This window comes from Stegostoma tigrinum, chromosome 20 (assembly GCF_030684315.1).
Source record: "Stegostoma tigrinum isolate sSteTig4 chromosome 20, sSteTig4.hap1, whole genome shotgun sequence".
Classification (NCBI taxonomy): Eukaryota; Metazoa; Chordata; class Chondrichthyes; order Orectolobiformes; family Stegostomatidae; genus Stegostoma; species Stegostoma tigrinum.
The window spans coordinates 27,824,231-27,842,677 of NC_081373.1; the positions used below are offsets into that span (position 1 = coordinate 27,824,231).

Genomic DNA, 18,447 nt, shown 5'->3' on the forward strand with positions numbered 1-18,447 from the left:
CAGTGTTCAGGGTTGTGTCGATTAGGTGGGTTATAGGGGAAGGATCTGGGTGAGATGCTCTGAGGGTCGGTGTGGCCTTGTTGGGCTGAAGGGCCTGTTTCCACACTGTTGGGATTCTAACATTTCTTAGAAATTGACGATTGCAGGTAAGGATCCAATTAAAATCTGATTTAAAATGTTATTTTGTGTAATTAACGATGGCCCTCTGAATGAGTACAAATTATTTTTCAGCTCAAGTTTAGACGATGCAGATGATGCAAATAAACTTTCCATCGCACGACCCTTGGCTGCTAGCCAAGAGGCACATTTACAGTCACCTGACAGAGTGAAAGACAAAGATTCCCTGAACTCCTCTCCAGTAAAATCAGACCTGGTGAGTAATCCTCTTGACCCATCAAGTCACTGATTGTAAACTAATTTAAATTAAATAATGACAGCAAAGTAAAGAGTAGTAAACAGTAAAGCCTTGCTCTTGTCTTGGTGTCCATGTTGAAACCATTGAATAAAGGCTCACATTTAACTCCTGGATGAATGATGAGTTGTCGTCTGTATATCAGTGCACTGGTACTGAACTGTAGGGCATAGACCTGCTTTTCACAAGGTGACTTTTTAATTCCATTTCAGAAGGGTTAAGAAGCAAAGAATTAACATAGCTTATTAACCTTTGAGGGTACAGATCAATGTTGAGGATCAAAAGCTTTGATCCACGCTACCTTTTATTTAACTCCGCCTCTTCATCCTTGTTGAGTTCTTGTGAACTTTGAGCTGTTCTTCAGCTAAGGTTTCAATTTAAGTACTCTGTGTAAAGACCTAGACTTGTAGACCTTAAAGCAAACAGTGACTGATGTTGGTGCTTCACAATTTAGTGCCGTTTGTTTCTCAACTATTCTACAATTTGTCATTTTGCACCCAGAGATGTTTCATGTTTAGCAACAGAACATTGCGCAGCTTTACAATAAACAACTGCACCTCCCAGTCGCGAACCATTTCCACTCCCCCCTCCCATTCTTTAGATGACATGTCCATCATGGGCCTCCTGCAGTGCCACAATGATGCCACCTGAAGGTTGCAGGAACAGCAACTCATATTCCGCTTGGGAACCCTGCAGCCCAATGGTATCAATGTGGGCTTCACCAGCTTCAAAATCTCCCCTTCCCCCACCGCATCACAAAACCAGCCCAGTTCGTCCCCTCCCCCCCACTGCATCTCACAACCAGCCCAGCTCATCCCCTCCCCCCACTGCATCCCAAAACCAGCCCAGCCTGTCTCTGCCTCCCTAACCTGTTCTTCCTCTCACCCATCCCTTCCTCCCACCCCAAGCCGCACCTCCATTTCCTACCTACTAACCTCATCCCACCTCCTTGACCTGTCCGTCTTCCCTGGACTGACCTATCCCCTCCCCACCTCCCCACCTATACTCTCCTCTCCACCTATCTTCTTTTCTCTCCATCTTCGGTCCACCTCCCCCTCTCTCCCTATTTATTCCAGAACCCTCACCCCATCCCCCTCTCTGATGAAGGGTCTAGGCCCGAAACGTCAGCTTTTGTGCACCTGAGATGCTGCTTGGCCTGCTGTGTTCATCCTGCTCCACGCTTTATTATATTGCACAGCTTTTACTGACAGTCCACATACCTAGGTATTTTCTGGTCAAGCTGTTCAAATGTATTGACACACCTCTGGAGCAAGTGGGACTTGAAGACAGGCCTCCTGGCTCAGAAGTAGGAACATTACCACCTTGCAACAAAGGCAGTCTACATATCAAGGCTGATGTTTGTGTTCCACACAAGTCTCCCTCCCACATTGTTTCAACCAAGGCCATCACAATAAATGCATCAAAACAAAAACATAGAACTGCAGATACCGGAAATCTAAAATAAAAGCAGAAAGTACTGGAGAAGCACTGGTCTGGCATCTGTAGACAGAAAAGCAGAGCTAATGTTTTGAGCCCAGTGACTTTTCATCATTCTTGGCTTTTAGTTTTTGTTTCGTCATAAATGCATCAATACTGTTTTCCTCAATTACACTATGGGGTAACAAAGTTCACCTTCTGGCTCACTAATTAAAACTGGTGTGACTAATCCTTAAAGTAGGTTTCTATAGAACCAACTAAGTGGTCTAAAGTTATTAGTCTTGCAGGTATTGTGTATATTACCTATTGGTGATGATGTAATATGGATATTTAAAGACTTCATTTCAGAATGCATGCTGACATAAAAGGCAATTTGCATGCTGGATATAATGACACAGGATTTAGAATGATAATGACTACAGAAACTGTTCCTGTTGCTCTACAGCAATGTTGGGAGTTCGCACAAATGTGAATAATGCAGAAATCCTGAAGTCAACGTCTCAGTGTTCCTCCACATGGTGTGCTCTTGAAGCCACCCCCATGCCCATCTATCCCCTCCCCGCCTGGTCAGAAAACAAAGCTATCAGTGAATTCATGAAAACTTCCACTTATTATCTCATTTGTCTCAATAAAATCTTTTGAAACATTATATTGTGTCCAGTGAAGTGGAACTGAGTTTTTAGTGGCACAGTTATAATTGCTGTAAACAGTCACTGATCCTGAAAGTTATTTTCTGTTTTTTATAAATGCCGAATTTCTCCATTCCAGTTAAAAAGTCCATTTGTTTTTAAATAAGTTTGCTGAAATTTGATTTAGATGGAAGGTAAATTATTAATAATAATCCTGGACCTCGCTGTGTGAAAAATTATACTAAAAATGAAGAATAAAGTGTTATTAAACTCCCTGTTCAATTATCTGTGAGCATACTACAGTATGATTGGGTGCTTGCTGGTACCCTTGTTTTTAGGCCCACTTGGCTGGGTACTAAAGGGGAAACTTAACACCACAGAGCTCTGTCACTGTGAGCTTTTTTCTTCAAGGTCAGTGCTTTCAGTGCTTCATCCCAGCTACACGTTTTAGCCAATTCTGCACTGTAATCTGAGTTCTTCAATGACTAAGATACAAATTTGCTACACCATACAAAAGGAAGGGATGCTTCGGAATTTTGCCAATGCTAAAGAATCTGTTGCTCAGTAAATGAACCAGAAGATTTCCATGAGGATGTGCAAGTCTTGTTAGATATACAGTCCAAGAATATTTTGCTTTTCAGGGAAAACATCTGAAGATGTACATTATATTGTTTCTCACAGTTGTTAATGCAGACATAGTCTCAGTCACAGTAACTTTCAAAATTTTTTTTAAGAATAAAGGCAAAGTACCATCCCAAGAATTCTCAAATCACAGTTTTAGTTGATAGAAATTATACAGAAAGATGTATCTTGTGTACATAGATACAGTAAACCTCTTGCATTGTAATTTGTTGCAAAACATAATTGCACTAGCAGAAAGTTCAATTTAATCGAGTCACTTGTCCCTCAGTGGAGTAGTGATAAATCGGTGGTATCTGTTGTTCACTGCTGTACAAAACAAAAATTTCCCTTCTCTGTGGAGTTTAAAAATAATGTGCTGCTTTTTTTTCCCCTAACATGTGTATTTTACTTGAGAATCAAATAAATTAAGGTTTTGGAGTAGATTTGTAGCTCGGGTTGTGGTTGGTTAGCTCACTGACCTAGGTCGTTGTTAATCTGTAGATGTTTCATTACCCTGCTGGGTAACATCATCAGTGCAGCCTCCGCTGAAGCGCCATTGTTTTTTCCCGCCTGTTATTTGAACTCTGGAGTCCATTGAGTTATATTACCTCACTTCTGGTTTTCCTTCATGGTGGAGTATATACGGGGTCAAGCTCTGATTTTGTTGATGGCTTTCTTCGTGGAGTACAATCGTGCCTGTCTCTGCTTTACATAGAACATAGAACATTACAGCACAGCACAGGCCCTTCGGCCCTTGATGTTGTGCCAACGTGTCATACCGATCTGAAGCCCATCTAACCTACAGTATTCCATGTACGTCCATCTGCTTATCCAATGACGACTTAAATGTACCTAAAGTTGGCAAATCTACTACTTTGCATGACCCAAGACCTTGGCATAGTCCCAATTGTACTCCATGAAGAAAGCCAGCAACAAGCACATAGGCTTCAACCCATATACATTCCACGGTGAAGAAAAATTGGAAGTGAGGCAATCCAGTTCAATGGACTCCAGAGTTTAAATAACAAGTGGGAAAATGCAACGGCGCTTCATCAGAGGCTGCACCGATGTTGTTACCCAGCAGGGTAATGAAATGTCTGCGGAACAACAAAGAACCAGCTTGGCGCGCTGACCAACCACAATCAAATAAATTGTCAACTTGATTTCCAGTATAGCAGACCAATTAATTCTGAAAAATTAGTTTTGTTTTGCTTTGCTGTGATATTAAAATCACTAAACATTTATACAACCCTGTTTTCAAATTGAACTTTTTGAAAGCCTGGTATCTTGAAGCCTTTTGTGCTTTGCTGTTTTCTTGCCTCTAAGGATCATGTGTAATATCTTTTCTGACTGTTTGGCAGCGTACATCACAGATATTTAATATGGTTCCTAGTATGCCATCCAGGTGCTAAGTCAAAGAGTTATGCGACATCATTGTGGACCATTGTGTTATTTTTGATTTAGTAGATTTCTATTCCTATTTTCAACTGAAAATGACTTTTGCTGGAAGAGCAAACAGTGGAGTTTGGCAAGATATTTGGAACCTTGAGTAGTGTATCTCCTTACCAAATGAGACTTTAGTTTTGAGAATGAAGCTGGGAACAGCTGAAAAAGCTAAAAATGTGACAATTGGCGTGTGTGACCAAGGGTCAAATCAAGTACAGAGAAAGAAATGATGGGCGGGACATGGAGATTTGATTAATAGTGAGTGAAAACTGACAAAGGATAGTAAGAAAAATATCAAAAATGTAGTATCTTAAAAAATCAAAGAACAATTTACTACTTTAAGAAAAGAGTCATAACAGTTTAAATTATTCAATGTTTGGGTGTGAGAAGTTGATTGGAACTACTTACTAATTATCACATCATTACTAAGTTTCTGGTATTTTTAATTAGCAGACTTTGTGTATTATGTTTAGTAAGTGACATATTGATTTAAAGTACAAATCTATCAAGTTCAAAGAAATACAACTGATGTGAAGCAAAGTGGCATAAAATAACATCAGAGATAATGGGAACTACAGATGCTGGAGAATTCCAAGATAATAAAATGTGAGGCTGGATGAACACAGCAGGCCAAGCAGCATCTCAGGAGCACAAATAGCTTTTGTGTTCCTGAGATGCTGCTTGGCCTGCTGTGTTCATCCAGCCTCACATTTTATTATCTTGGCATAAAATAACAAGCAGGTTTTAGAGATCCACAATATTCACGATGTCTCTTTAATCTGCTGAATTGGTGAGCAATTTTGTACATTATTAGCAGTATGCATCATTTGGGGCTTGTTACTTTTTCAGATGTGTTTTTGCTTATTAATGTTGACAGTGGAAGCATCACTTATGTCTTTTGTTTTTTGTAGCTGACAAATTCATGTCTAAAACTGGAAAATGGTAGTGAGCTGTAAATTTACAGGATCGATTTATATCACTACTACTTTAAAACTTTCCCAGTAGCTACATCAAACCAGTGAAGCGATAATTCTGAGTAAAGCATTTGTAACACATGAAAATAATGTTAAGTTTTGCGGTTTAGTTTTCTGTTTTCCATTATGCTTGGTTTTTATCTGTTTTGCTGCATTGATAACAATGCTGTTAAGTACAGTAAACTTCAGAAAAGCTAATTTAGTCATGAGATTTTAAAAATGTATGTTAACTTAATCACAATTCACTTTTTTGGTCAAAATATGTTTACAAGATTAGGTTACTAAATTGCCTTAGTCCTGAAATATTGCACCTTCACTACCCTTCTGCGCAGGCAACTCCTGAGGAACCTGTTGCCTCTGCAGATGCCTTGTTAAGTAGGATTATAGGACACACAGATGATGAGCTTGACTATCTGCAGCCTGACACAGCTGAAAAGAACCCTTCGGCATTTGCATACAAATTACAGGTTTGTACCAAAAATCATTTCCTGCTCCGTTACCACTATTTGTGTTTGCATTCATTTTTCATGTCCATTTCTGTTTGTTGTCCAACATTTGATCACAGTCAAAGTCTTACACTTATTTTTTTTTCAACACTGCTTTTCTGTGGATTGTTTCCTGCCAATTCAATGCCAGGAAGAGCTAGTGTATGCAGCCATGAGGATAGAAGCACTGCAGCTAGCCAAAGAGCTTTCCAACTCTCCCAGCAGCTCCTTAGATTATGAGGTATCCCGTACTGCCTGGAGTGTTGTGTTTGTAGTGCACTGATTAGTATGTGTATATTAACTTGATCAAAAGTTTTCTACTTTGTAAAGCATGTTTAAATAATTTTTTATTTAGTTTTTAAATAAATCATTTAAGAAAAGAAGTTCTGAATTGCCCCTTGTTGACTGCATGTTTAAAACAATTCCTCCCTTTTTTTTTCTTTTATGGATTTTAGGTTGATTCGTGCCACATGGTCTAGGGTGTGACTTTGCATGCACTATATAATAATAGCTAGCCTAGGGGTGAAATAGAAAACTTTATTGCTGCTTTCAGTTTGCTTGATTTTTCCAAATTCCTTCCTCCCCATTGAAAAGTCGTTGAATAAACATTTTGTAGATAGTAGCTTGCAGAATTAGGAAGTAAGGACAGAGAATACTGGAACTGCAGAGTGGGGCACATAGTATCTGTGGAGATTCAAAACAAAGTTACCATTTAGTCCTTGACCCTTCATCAGAATGAGTAAAAAGTAGAATGAAGTGAGGTTTTAATGGAGCCCAGAGGCAGGTAATGGGCAGAAATGAGGAATTAACAAAAAGAAAGTCTGTATTAAGATAAAAGGCAAGAGAGACGAAAAGACAAAATGGATGATAGTGCGAAGGGAATGGGACAGTAAAGAAAGAAAAGATAGGTCTAGAGGAGGCATTTTTAAAAAAAAACAATCACAGCAGCTGCTGTCCAAACAAATTGGGACAAAGTGCTGAACTCAGTGAGTTTGGAAAGTTGTAAAATGGCAAATCAAAAGTGGGGGTCATGTTCCCTCTCGCTGAGTTTCATTGGATAATTATAACAAGGCAGGACAAAAGCAGAAAGCTCAGAATAGGAGTGGGATAGAGAATTGAAATGAAAGCTAAAGCTCACATTGATAGAGTGAACAGAAGTCTCAAAGGTATTTTGATCCTGCAGAAAGTGGATAAGAAAATAGCATTGACAGTACACCGGTGACTTGTATAGACAGCATACAGGACTTTGTTGTTAACCTTTTCAAATTTACAGAATCTCCTGCTCTACCTCCATGAGTTCAGATGAACTGGGAACAGTGCTTGCTGACATACCTTCCTGGTAGCTTTTAATGTACAAACGTGAAATACAGAGATCATGAAAGTATGTCAGATCATAACAGCTGTTACTCACCGCAGATTTGGAAGTCATACCTTTCTAATTCATCAATAATTACACCAGCACATAACAAAATATTTCCAAGAGTACTTGTCTGATTATAACCACTGCCTAATTATAGAAGCACAATATCCTTTCAATTGTCACTAATGAAATCTGTTTGAACTTGTTGGAGCCAACAGGCAGTGAAAGTGTGTTGGTAGACAAGTTTTATAATAAACATTGGTGTGCTAGCACATTTATAAACTCCTGCAATGGTTTTCCTAGTGGTCCCGGTGTTGTTGTGAAATGAGGTGGATTGACATTTCAGTAAGCCAATGTATAAATGAACAAGCCAGTTACCCCAGGTAGCCATAAAGTGAGTCTTGTTTTTGCTGTATTAGTGACACTTTTAAGAGCTTAGGATTGAAAACTGGGCCATTTTGCTTTGGGCATGGAGTGGCAATTCTCGAATGAACCACTATTCTGACGCTGGAAGTGGATGCAAACTTGATGCTGCCTCCTCACTCGCCCAATAGTGTCGTTGTGTCAAGTGGGGCATATGTTGGAGGCTGCCAGAGAGCTAAGCAGGCAGGCAAGAAGCAATACAGTGAGGGCACAGAGCAGACCATCTACCCCTCAGTTAGGAGTGTTGTATTCAATGCGTGGGAATGCTTCTAGCTGCCTGTACAGACACTGGCTACATGTTGTATCTGGACAGAGTAAACACTAAGGAAGAGAGTGAGGTGTCCTATGGTCACAGATGCAATGCTGAAGGATTTCATCATAGAGGCCAAACAGGAAGAGAGACCTCATTTTCATGAGGGGCCAGGAAACCTTCAAGAACCACCACCTTCAGTGGAAGTGAGTCGGTGGCCAGAAAGGTTATTTCCAGGAACAAGAACACAAGTTGCTGGAAAAACTCAGCAGGTTTGGCAGCATATGTGAAGAAAAATCAGAGTTAACGTTTTCTTCATAGCTGCTGGCAGACCTGCTGAGGTTTTCCAGCAACTTGTGTTCTTGTTCCTGATTTACAGCATCTGTAGTTCTTTCAGTTTTTATTTAAATTAATTCCTGGAGGCTGATTGAAGACCCAGCAGCATTGCATACCTCAGGAGGTTCAGTAACTTCATGCGGGTGGTCAAAACCGGTGAGTGCATCTTCACATGACATGCCCTACCCAATGCTCCATTAACCTCTCAGATTCAGCAAAGTACCACACCCCCATTATTTGCTCAGTAGCACTACATGACAATCAGACCTATCAGTCAGAGCTGCCTGGAGCAGAGTCTGTTTTATCTGAGAACATTAAGGGTAACAGGTTGTTAGTATTATTGCCTTGTATTCCTTCTCAACTGTCTCTCCACCCTATCTTACTATGTGACTGCTGTTGGTTTGACCTTGGACAACTTGCTTTCTGACTAACATCTGTTCCTTCACACTCATTCCCTTTTCCAATTTCCTGATTTTGGCCAGCCAAGAACAGAAGCTGCTTTTCCAGTCCAGTACCGCAAGAATGAATGACAGTGAGCACTAACACAGCATTGATGAGGAGGCCCCTTCTTTTGGTCTGATAATCACCAAGTAAAGCTAGATACTGATACTTCCAGAGACTAGTATAGAAGCAGGCTAGCATGCAATGATTCCCTGGGAGTGCATGGGTTAAAACCACACCAGGAACAATTTATTTTCAACGTCAATGCAGGGCAAGGTTGTGGGGGAGTTCTGATACAGAGCTGATGACTATCTCACTGAGGTGGAACGTATGAGAACACATACAAAGAGCTTCAAAGCAGTGGCTGGTTGCTAAGCAGCATTGTGCTAATATCATAGAAAGTTCTGATTCCAGCTAAGTAGAATGCATCATGCTGAACTTACACCCTCAGTCGCCTCTGCTCCATCTCCAGGTCATGTTGCAGATCCAGAGACAGTGCAGCTGCTGACCCCATTGCAACCTAAGTGTGGACAGGTCACAAAATCTTCTGCCACCTTGTGAAATGCAGAAAATCTTCTTGCCAAATGCCGGAGCTCATGACATAGACTTTGTAATACTTGCAGAAATTTTCAAAAAGTGCAATTTATTCTAATTGCTTCGACCATAAGATGTTTATCTGGGCTTTGATTGCTCATGCTTGGTCCTTCTCTCAGCTGAACCATATTCTTCGAGTGATATTTGAAAATAATAGCATATCAAGAGACATGTAAATCATGAAGTAACTGAGCACATGATTCTAACATCAGAAAGAGAAAAGACCCTAAGCCAGCATTCTCATATGAAGAGACAGATCTTAGACATTATGCACTAGAGAGCTGTATTTGAAAACCTACTATATATGGATTAAAAAAAAGGGTGTGTTAGGAGTTGAATACCCCTAGTGATTAGAACCCAACAGTCTTGGGGACAGTGCTTGTCAAGCCAACCACAGTGTGAGGCTACCACCTCATTGTACAGGTGGCAACATTGGCTGGAAGTACAAGATGAGGGCAAACACATTGAATGAATCTCATTGATCCAATTTTGTAATTAGTAGGTCATATAAGATGGTGCAACTGTTGATGTCATGACAGGGTACAGAGAACATGGAGATGCTCACATGAAACCCTTCAGCGCATGGATGCAACTTGAGCTGCTCAGGAAGCGGTCAGAGGAGATACATATCGTTTTCAGAGTCACTTCTGCTCCGTCGGGTCATTTGTTTGTGTACGGTTCAAATATTACGCCTGTAGTCTATAATTGTCTGTAAGCAGGTGACAAAAAGCATTCATAGAATCAAAAGTGTTAGTGTGTCTGTCTTCCCCAACAGTTAAAAAGGAATAAATTTCAGTACATTTTTCTGGGGGCAGAATCTGAGGCAAAGTGATATGGAATTTTCCAATACTCTGCAATGCAGAAACACCTTTTCCTCAGGGCAAGGTACTAACATGAAGAAACTATTGAAATGGAACCAGTGCTTATTTTCTGGAATGGAAGCCCATGTGTCAGCTAACTGAGGCAATTTATGAACTGAATGAACAATAAATACATGAATACCATGAATCCATGGTAAATTTATGATTGACTTGCACTCCTGTATTTAATACAATTTATTTGTTGTGATGAAAGTATCTATTGCTTTAAGGTTTGTTCAAATACGTCAGATGAAAAACACTTGAAACAAATGCCAATCATCATGAGAATTTTCATAATTTAGGGTCCTCAATGTGTCAATAAAAATTAACATTGATACCAATGATGCTGAATTATGTAGATCAATTGTAGTTCTTTTCATAGTTTTATAATGTGGAGTTTCAACTGGAGAGGTATCTAGTTTGCTTCCAAGTTCCCTCCAATATACTGATAGGATTGTGGGGAAATACCTCTACTTCTCTGGTTGAGTGCAGCCCCAGTAAGACTGAGCATTTAGAATTGTAGAATCATAGAATTTTACAGTACAGAAGGAGGCCATGCCACCCATTGTACCTATCTCCCAAACGAGTACCCAGCTAGCCCCATTCTCCAGCCCCATTTCTATAGCTCTCTAAATTCATCACTTTTCAAATATATATCCAACAGTGACAAAACCTCCTCCTGTAGAATCCACCTCCACCACTCCCATTTTTTTAAGTGGAGTAGGTTCTGATGTAATATGTCAGCAATATTCTTTCCAACCAGAGCAAACGTCAACTAAACATGTTGTCCTTTTTATTCAAAAAGATTTTATTTCAATCCTTGTTCATTAGAAACTAGTTTAGCTGATAAACAATTTACTCCTTTTTCTTTGAGTGTTTAAGATCAGAGCAAGAAAAATACTTTAATGTGTGGCATGCCAGCAAATAATGTCCTGAATCTGTTTTGTGGTGGTTTGGATTTCAGTAAATCAGTCCTAGGTACTCAATTCAGGGTCTGAATTTATTTTTATACATTTCTTTCTAGTATGAGATCAGATTTAAACATGCTTAAGTTTGGCTGTGTGTTTAAAAACTCGTTGTTTTTGCCAAGTGGACAGCTGAAAATTGGCAAATGTGTCGTTTCTCCATTTTGTTTTCAATTTTTTAAATTCCTTCTTCAAACAAATTTTAAGTGAACCAAAAACAGGGTCTCACTTTTTACAATTTGGATCATACTAAGTTTTGAAAGAAAAGCATATAGCAACAGCTGTCACATACAATTCTCTCTAGAATTTCTGTCGATGTATACTGCGTTCTGCCTGTCCCAGATGTGTGGGGATCATAATATAAGCTTAATAAAGTGGCTGCACTTCATTTTGCATCATTGTTCATTCCTGAATCCATTTGCATGCTCGGAGTAAATTAAAACTGCACAGAATTGAGGAGAAACTACCAAAGGGTTGTGAATCTATGGAATTCATTATGTTAAAGTGCAGTGGATGCTGGGACAGTGAGTAAATTTAAGGAGGAGACAGACAGATTTTTAATTGGTAATGGGTTGAAGGGTTATGGGGAGAAGGCAGGAAATTGGGGGTGAGGAGCATATCAGCCATGATCAAATGGTAGAGCAGACTCGACGGGCTGAATGGCCTAATTCTGCCCCTATTTCTTAAGAAATTATGAATCCAAATTATGAGGAGCTATTTGCTAGAGCATTGAAGAGGAACAATAAACTTAAAAAATAATCAAGAACTACTGATGCTGGAAATCTGAAACATAAACAGAAATTGCTGGAGAAACTCAGCAGTTTTGGCAGTATTTTTGGAGAGAAAGCAGTCAATGTTACAGGTCCAGTGACCCTTCTTCCTGAACTTTGTTAAAATGTGTAGGATCAATCTTGGATGCATTTTATTTTGTTCATAAGGCCACTTTCTTTGTGATGGCGACTGGTGGACATTCTTGTCAAATATGAAGGGACCTTGACTCTTTACCATAGCTAGCTGTTCACGGTTTTGTTCAAGTGAAAGCAATGTAGCGCTAACAAGTGAAAACTTGTAAACTAGTTGAATAAAAGTGAAGCAAATTAAAGTTTGTATCACTGGTTGATTCGGAGTTAGGGGATTAATAGGAATGTGATATCTTGGTTACTCAGTAGGTCAGAAGTGTGTCTGATGCTATATGTCGACATGGTGATATAGCAATCATTAAAGTAGATTGAATCTTATTTATGCAGGGTTATTTCTATTTAAACTGAACAAAATTGTAATACAGTGAAAATGTTGTTTATGCTCATTGGAGTGATCATGACTGAGTCTGCAGCCAGTGAAGAGTCTGAAACCATCAAAGCTGTGCTATGTTGGTACATTATCTATCTTCTCACCTTCTACTACTTACTCCCAAGATCTTCTCCTTTTCAAGCTGTAGGTGATGTATGGAATGCCCTTGTTCCCTCACTACAATCTCAGCCATGTGTCTTTCTTCTCTCAACTAGTTAAAGAGCTGCAACCTGACTAGGTCACCTAGTGGTGCCAAAGCAGGAAGATAGTAATGAGGAAGAAACACCATCGTGCACACTCTCTCATAGCCACACGCCTAGATACTGAAACTGTGCATACGTTAAAAATAGTGTAGAGATGAAAGCTACATGTAGTGCAGCAGGACGCAAGTTGCCAGGGTAGATGACAAGTGTAGTGTAAATGTCAAGAGAACCAATCACACGAGTACTGCTGAGAGGACTTGGATGAGGAATTCAATGATGTAGCCTACCGAAAAGATGTCCGAGTATGCAAACTGAAATGGTTTGTCCATTTGCAAATCATCTGGAAAGACTGCAGTTGGTCACTGTTGTACACCTTGGAAGAATCTAGATTCCAACTTGAAACAGGACTGTATGTAGATCTTGGAGCCATCCTCTTCAGCGTGGAAGTGGTAGCCAACTTTGTTTGAATACTTGTGAAAACAACCAGATTTTAGCTGTGAATATCAGTGTGGAAAAGGTTCGTGCCGGGTCTCTCAGCAGTATGGCGTTCTGTCCTCCTGCATGTTTGTTGAGTAGTAGCAGTGACGCCATAGCGCACAGCGTTTGTCTTCCCACAGTTGCCATCCGACAAGTGTCCTTGCTGTTCCCCATCAGCCAGCCAGTCAAAATGGTGCTGCCTATGCCAAGATGGGAAAGTCCAATGCTCGATCTTGTAGGCTAGAGCTACTCAAGATCATCCTGCAAGGTCATCACTTAAAGTCAGCAGCCATTCAGTAGTGTGCGGGAAAAGTAGGACAGGCAAAAGCTAATGGAAATCAAGTACTAAAAGAATACAACAGGAGATCAGTTGAGTTCCATATAGAATATTGGATCAGTTGATTTATACATATTGTTTTGCGATTGTTTATTTCATCATTGGAGCCACGCAGGCACTGGATTAATGAGTGACAGAGCAAAGGTATGTGTACAACTATTGATAAATGGGAAGTTGACATTGATATGTAGGTGGATGAGCTCACTGTTAGCCTGGTCAAAAGTGGGAGGATATTGGTTTTCTCCTCTCTGTTCGCAGTTGCTAGCTGTTTGAGTGCTGACGAGGGCTATGCCCGTATGGTGAGGTTCTGTGGGTTTGGCACACAGATGAATCATGACACAAACTGAATCCAGCAGAGCTCCTCCAGAGCAGTTTGGGGAAGGTGGCTTCAGCAGCCCAATAATCTGCTCAAACATACTTTGTGTGTTGCATGGCTTTCATTAAATGCTGTTTACACGTGTCTGAGTCATGCACTAAGGCATGACAAGCAAATAGCTCTTCTTGTAGGCCTATAGCTATTGTCTTATTTCTCACAATAGCTCAAGTATTGTTGGTAAAGTAGACTGATGAGGAAGTAAGGGATTACACTGCTGCCATGATATCAAGTATCCACTGGTATGAGTATGATCACACAGGGAATGACATTTCATCTGGTTGTGGGACATCTCTGAATTTACAAGCTGCATCCACAGTGATATATGTGCAATCAAAAGTGTTTTGCGCCTTGCACTCTGGCAAAAGAGAATGAAGAACCTCTGTTTTACATAAAGTGAATGACAAACCAGGAAATGTTGCATAATATTACTTGCCTGAACCTGTTAGGAGCCCAACATGTTTGTAGCCACGGTCATTTTCGCTGTCACAGGTAATGCTGTCCTCCTCTTATTCTGATGGTATAGTTTGGACTGTAATGGGCAGCAGATTTTAATAAGCATCTCCTTAAGTGAAGCAGTGCATTCTTTTCTGTTGCTTGCCATTGGAGGTGTCCCCTCTCGGCCGCAGCTTGTCATGCTTTGTCACCTCTGCTTGTCATGCTGTAGGCTAAGGGGATGTAAACTGCAGTCCCTATCTCGGAGTAAATGGCCTGGAGAGAATCGTTGAAACCAAAACTACAGTATTCAGTCACACCATAGATTTCAGCAATTCTAAATAGCATGTACTATCAAACACTTCTACAAACTCAGCAAAAACTAGAAGATATCAATCAGCAATTAAGTTGAGAAACCTTGATAATGCTTTGAACAATTAGTGGGGACCTTTCCTGCTACTGAAGTCATGTGTGAGAAGCTCAGAAAGAGCACTGATTAGAACATTCATACTAAAAACAATATCACTATTAATCAAATCAGTGATTTGCACTGATAATACTGCAAATAGCAGGTGTATGTTCCCTGCACTCGGGCTAATCTCCTTGCCAAAACGATATCTGGAAATATCTGTATGCTCGCGGATGCCATTTTGCACCTGCCAAACATTACACAGCCAAATTTTGTGGCCAAAGCCTTGTAGAACAATTTCATTGTTATTCTCAATTCCACTCAAAATAGAAAAAAAACTCCACTATGTTCATTACGATGTGTAATCAACAAAGAGATAGATCATTAAATCAGTGACTGATATGCTAATACAACATGTGAGAAATGCAAGGATCATTTTTCCTTCTAAGCCAAGTTTAGACCTTACTGATGGAAGTAATTGGATCTTCTGTGTTATCAATCTCACAGTTGGTAATCCTTCTTTAAAAGTATGAAGGATAACATTGAAAATACATAGATTGAATTACCTTTGCAGAAGTCATGTTAATTTTAAAAATTCACTTCAACATGCGAGAGAAATTGATGATTTCTTCCTCTGATGGTTAACTTTTGATTTAGAATGAAATGTAAATGAAGTCAAAATTGTATTTTTGCGCATTAGGAATAACTGAGGTTCAGTTATTATCCTACTTTGTTGAAGGTTTAGTTACCATGTTACTTTTTCCAGTTTCTTTCACTTGTCTCCATGCTCACAGATCAGAGGGAGGAGTACAACCAGAAGACAATGGGCCAATTTTGGTTCATGCTTACAAGTAAGAGTTAGATTAGGATCTATCCCCACCACTTAATAATTTGTTTTTGTAATATTGTACAATAATATCACAAATTTTTATAGTATGCAAAAATAATATCTGTTTTGGTATACACACTGTATAGAGTGCAATTGTTTGAATTGAAAATAGTTACATTATGGACTTAATCTGGATTTACAGTAGAGATCAAAGCTAAATATTTCTCAAGCACTTTGGCTGCAAAAATATTAGCTGAACATTATTTCAAAGAAGATTGTGTAGCAAATTTGTTAAAATATATTTTTAAAAAAATTTTGTTTTGGTTCTATTTTGATTTGTTTAAATTTTGTGTTGGAATTCCCTTTACGATGCCTGCTGAAGATTTGGATTATCTTGTGGAAAATGTACGAAATTAGATGTATTCAAAGGGCAGTATATAATGTAGGAATGATGATCTGTTTGGTTAAAAATAAAGCATCAACCATCTTTTTTTCGTGCAAAGTTCAAGGATTTATTTGAGTGTTAAAATTTGTTGCATGTTAAATCATTATGCATCTTGTACTTTTGTATGTATACATAGATTGAAAATGCAGCAATTATAAGACTTGAAAACTATACGACATAGGCGCAGAAGGAGGCCTTTGAGCCCACAGAGTCACTCCACCATTCAATGAGATCATGGCTGGTCTGATAATTCTCAATTCTGTGTCTCACCACCGTAACTCTTGATTCCCTATCAGTTTAAAAATCTATTTATCTCAGCCTTAAGCCAGCATCAACAGTTGTCTGCAGTGAAAACTTCCAGAGATCGACTAGCTCAAGAGATAAAATGAAAATCCTTAACCCCTTATACTGAGGTTATCCCTTTGGGTTGTGGGGGAAACAACGTCTCTCCACCTATCCTATCAAGCCCCCTGAGAATCCTGTTTGTTTCAATAATGAGTACAGGCCTGGTATGCTCAACCTGTGCTCATAAGAAAATTCCTCCACACCTGGGATCAACCTTATGAACCTTGTCTGGATTCCCTCTAATGTCAGTATATTTTTCCTTAACTAAGGGACCAAAACTGTTCACAGTATTCCAGCTGTGCTGACAATCATTTTAGTAAGACCTATTTTTATACTCTCTTCACCTTGAAATAAAAGCCAAAAATCCATTTGCCTTCCCTATTACCCAATAGACTGGGATGGCAGCTTCTATTGATTCATACAATAAGATCTCCAAATCCCTCTGTGCTGCAGCTTTCTGCAGTCTTCTCCCATTTTAAATAATTTTTCAGTTTTTCTATTCTCTTGCCAAATGAGATAACAACATCACATTTTCTGACTGAAACTTTTACCCATTCAACCTTCTATTGCTCTCTGTAGATTCTGTCATTCTTACTCCTTGCCTTTCCATCCATTTTTGTGTCAACTGCAAATTTAGCTTTTAACACATTCAGTTCCTTTATCCTAATCATCAATATATATTCTGAATAATTGTAGCCCCAGGACTGTTCACTTTGTATGTGGAGTTTGCATGTTCTCCCTGTGTCTTCATGGGTTTCCACCTGGTGCTCAGATTTCCTCCCACAGTCCAAAGATGTGCAGGTTAGATGGATCAGTCACACTAGATTGCCCATAGTATCGAGGTATGTGTAGGTTAGGTGGAATAGCCATGATAAATGTCGGGTTACAGGGATAGGCTAAGATGCTGGGCCTTGGTGTAATGCTCTTTGGAGGGTCAGTGCTGACTCAATGGGCCAAATGGCCTTTTTCCGCACTGTAGAGATTCTGTGATCTTCTATGATTGATCATGAAGGCTGATACAAACTAAAGACACCACCCTCCATTATGATATTCAAGTGACAGACATATCTTTAATATTATTTCATTTGTTCTGTTTTCTATTTGTGGAAGTAAAAGCCAAAGGAATGTAAAGCTTCATGAAGACATCCTTAACTTGATTTTGTTTTGATTGTCTAAGCCATTCAAATTACTTATAGCTTGAGTAGTTGAACAAGTTAGGTCTGAGTTAATATTCATCTCTTTTGTCTGTAGTGAAGTGACGTAGAGTCCACAAATTTCTTTCTCCTCACATTTGCCTTCATGCTGTCTTCTTATATCATTACCATTCGGTAACGCTACTTCCCAGAAGCTTAAAAAAAATCTTGTCTTACTAAAGTCTTTCTAATTGTGGTGTCATTTCTCTACTTCTAATTGTATCTTTGTCAGAAAATGGATTTAGTACACCATATTTAACCAAGATAGGCATTTTCATTTTCTTCCATAACTACTTCCATTTCATTTGTAACTCCGGTTTTTGCACCTGGTTATTGTTTCATGGCTTTGAGGTGAAATCAGACATAAAGCACTGTCTTTAAATACTACTTTTTTATTGTTTTGTATGTATAAATCCAGAAATTGTCAAATTCCAACTTTTGATATTGTATCCTGCCTGTACTAACTTGGATTTAATTTTCATCTTCGTGTAAAACTTTTATTTTACCAAAATTGTACATGGTTTACTTGGACGCAATGACTGTATTCAGATTTGCTTCACTGACAGATTTTTGAATTGACAAACAATCTTTAACTTTTACACACTTTCCAAAATTGTAATTGTATTATTTTGCAAAGGGTCATAACGTTATTTGTGGCACAAAAGGAGGATATTCCTTTGATTGCATATATGCCGGTTCTTTGTAATTTCAGTGCATTCATTCTCCTGCTCTATTCTAAAAGTACTTCAAGTTTATTTCCTTCAAGTGCACATTGAATTTCTTCATGTAATCACGGATCATCTGTGCTTCCACCTCTCTTGTGGGCATGAATTCCATGTCATTACCTTTCTCAATATAAGAAAAGATCTCGTCATATC

General features: G+C 39.1%; 1 protein-coding gene across 3 annotated transcripts in view; it reads left to right on the forward strand.

Moving 5' to 3' along the window:
- Nucleotides 1-18,447, forward strand: part of LOC125461914 (uncharacterized) — a 234,408-nt gene that overhangs the window by 184,026 nt on the left and 31,935 nt on the right. For all 3 annotated transcript variants that reach the window (XM_059653064.1, XM_059653065.1, XM_059653066.1), the window contains 4 exons: nucleotides 232-373; nucleotides 5,852-5,986; nucleotides 6,156-6,245; nucleotides 15,552-15,608. In XM_059653064.1, coding sequence (XP_059509047.1) covers nucleotides 232-373; nucleotides 5,852-5,986; nucleotides 6,156-6,245; nucleotides 15,552-15,608 — 424 coding nt within the window. The remainder of the gene's footprint in view (nucleotides 1-231; nucleotides 374-5,851; nucleotides 5,987-6,155; nucleotides 6,246-15,551; nucleotides 15,609-18,447) is intronic.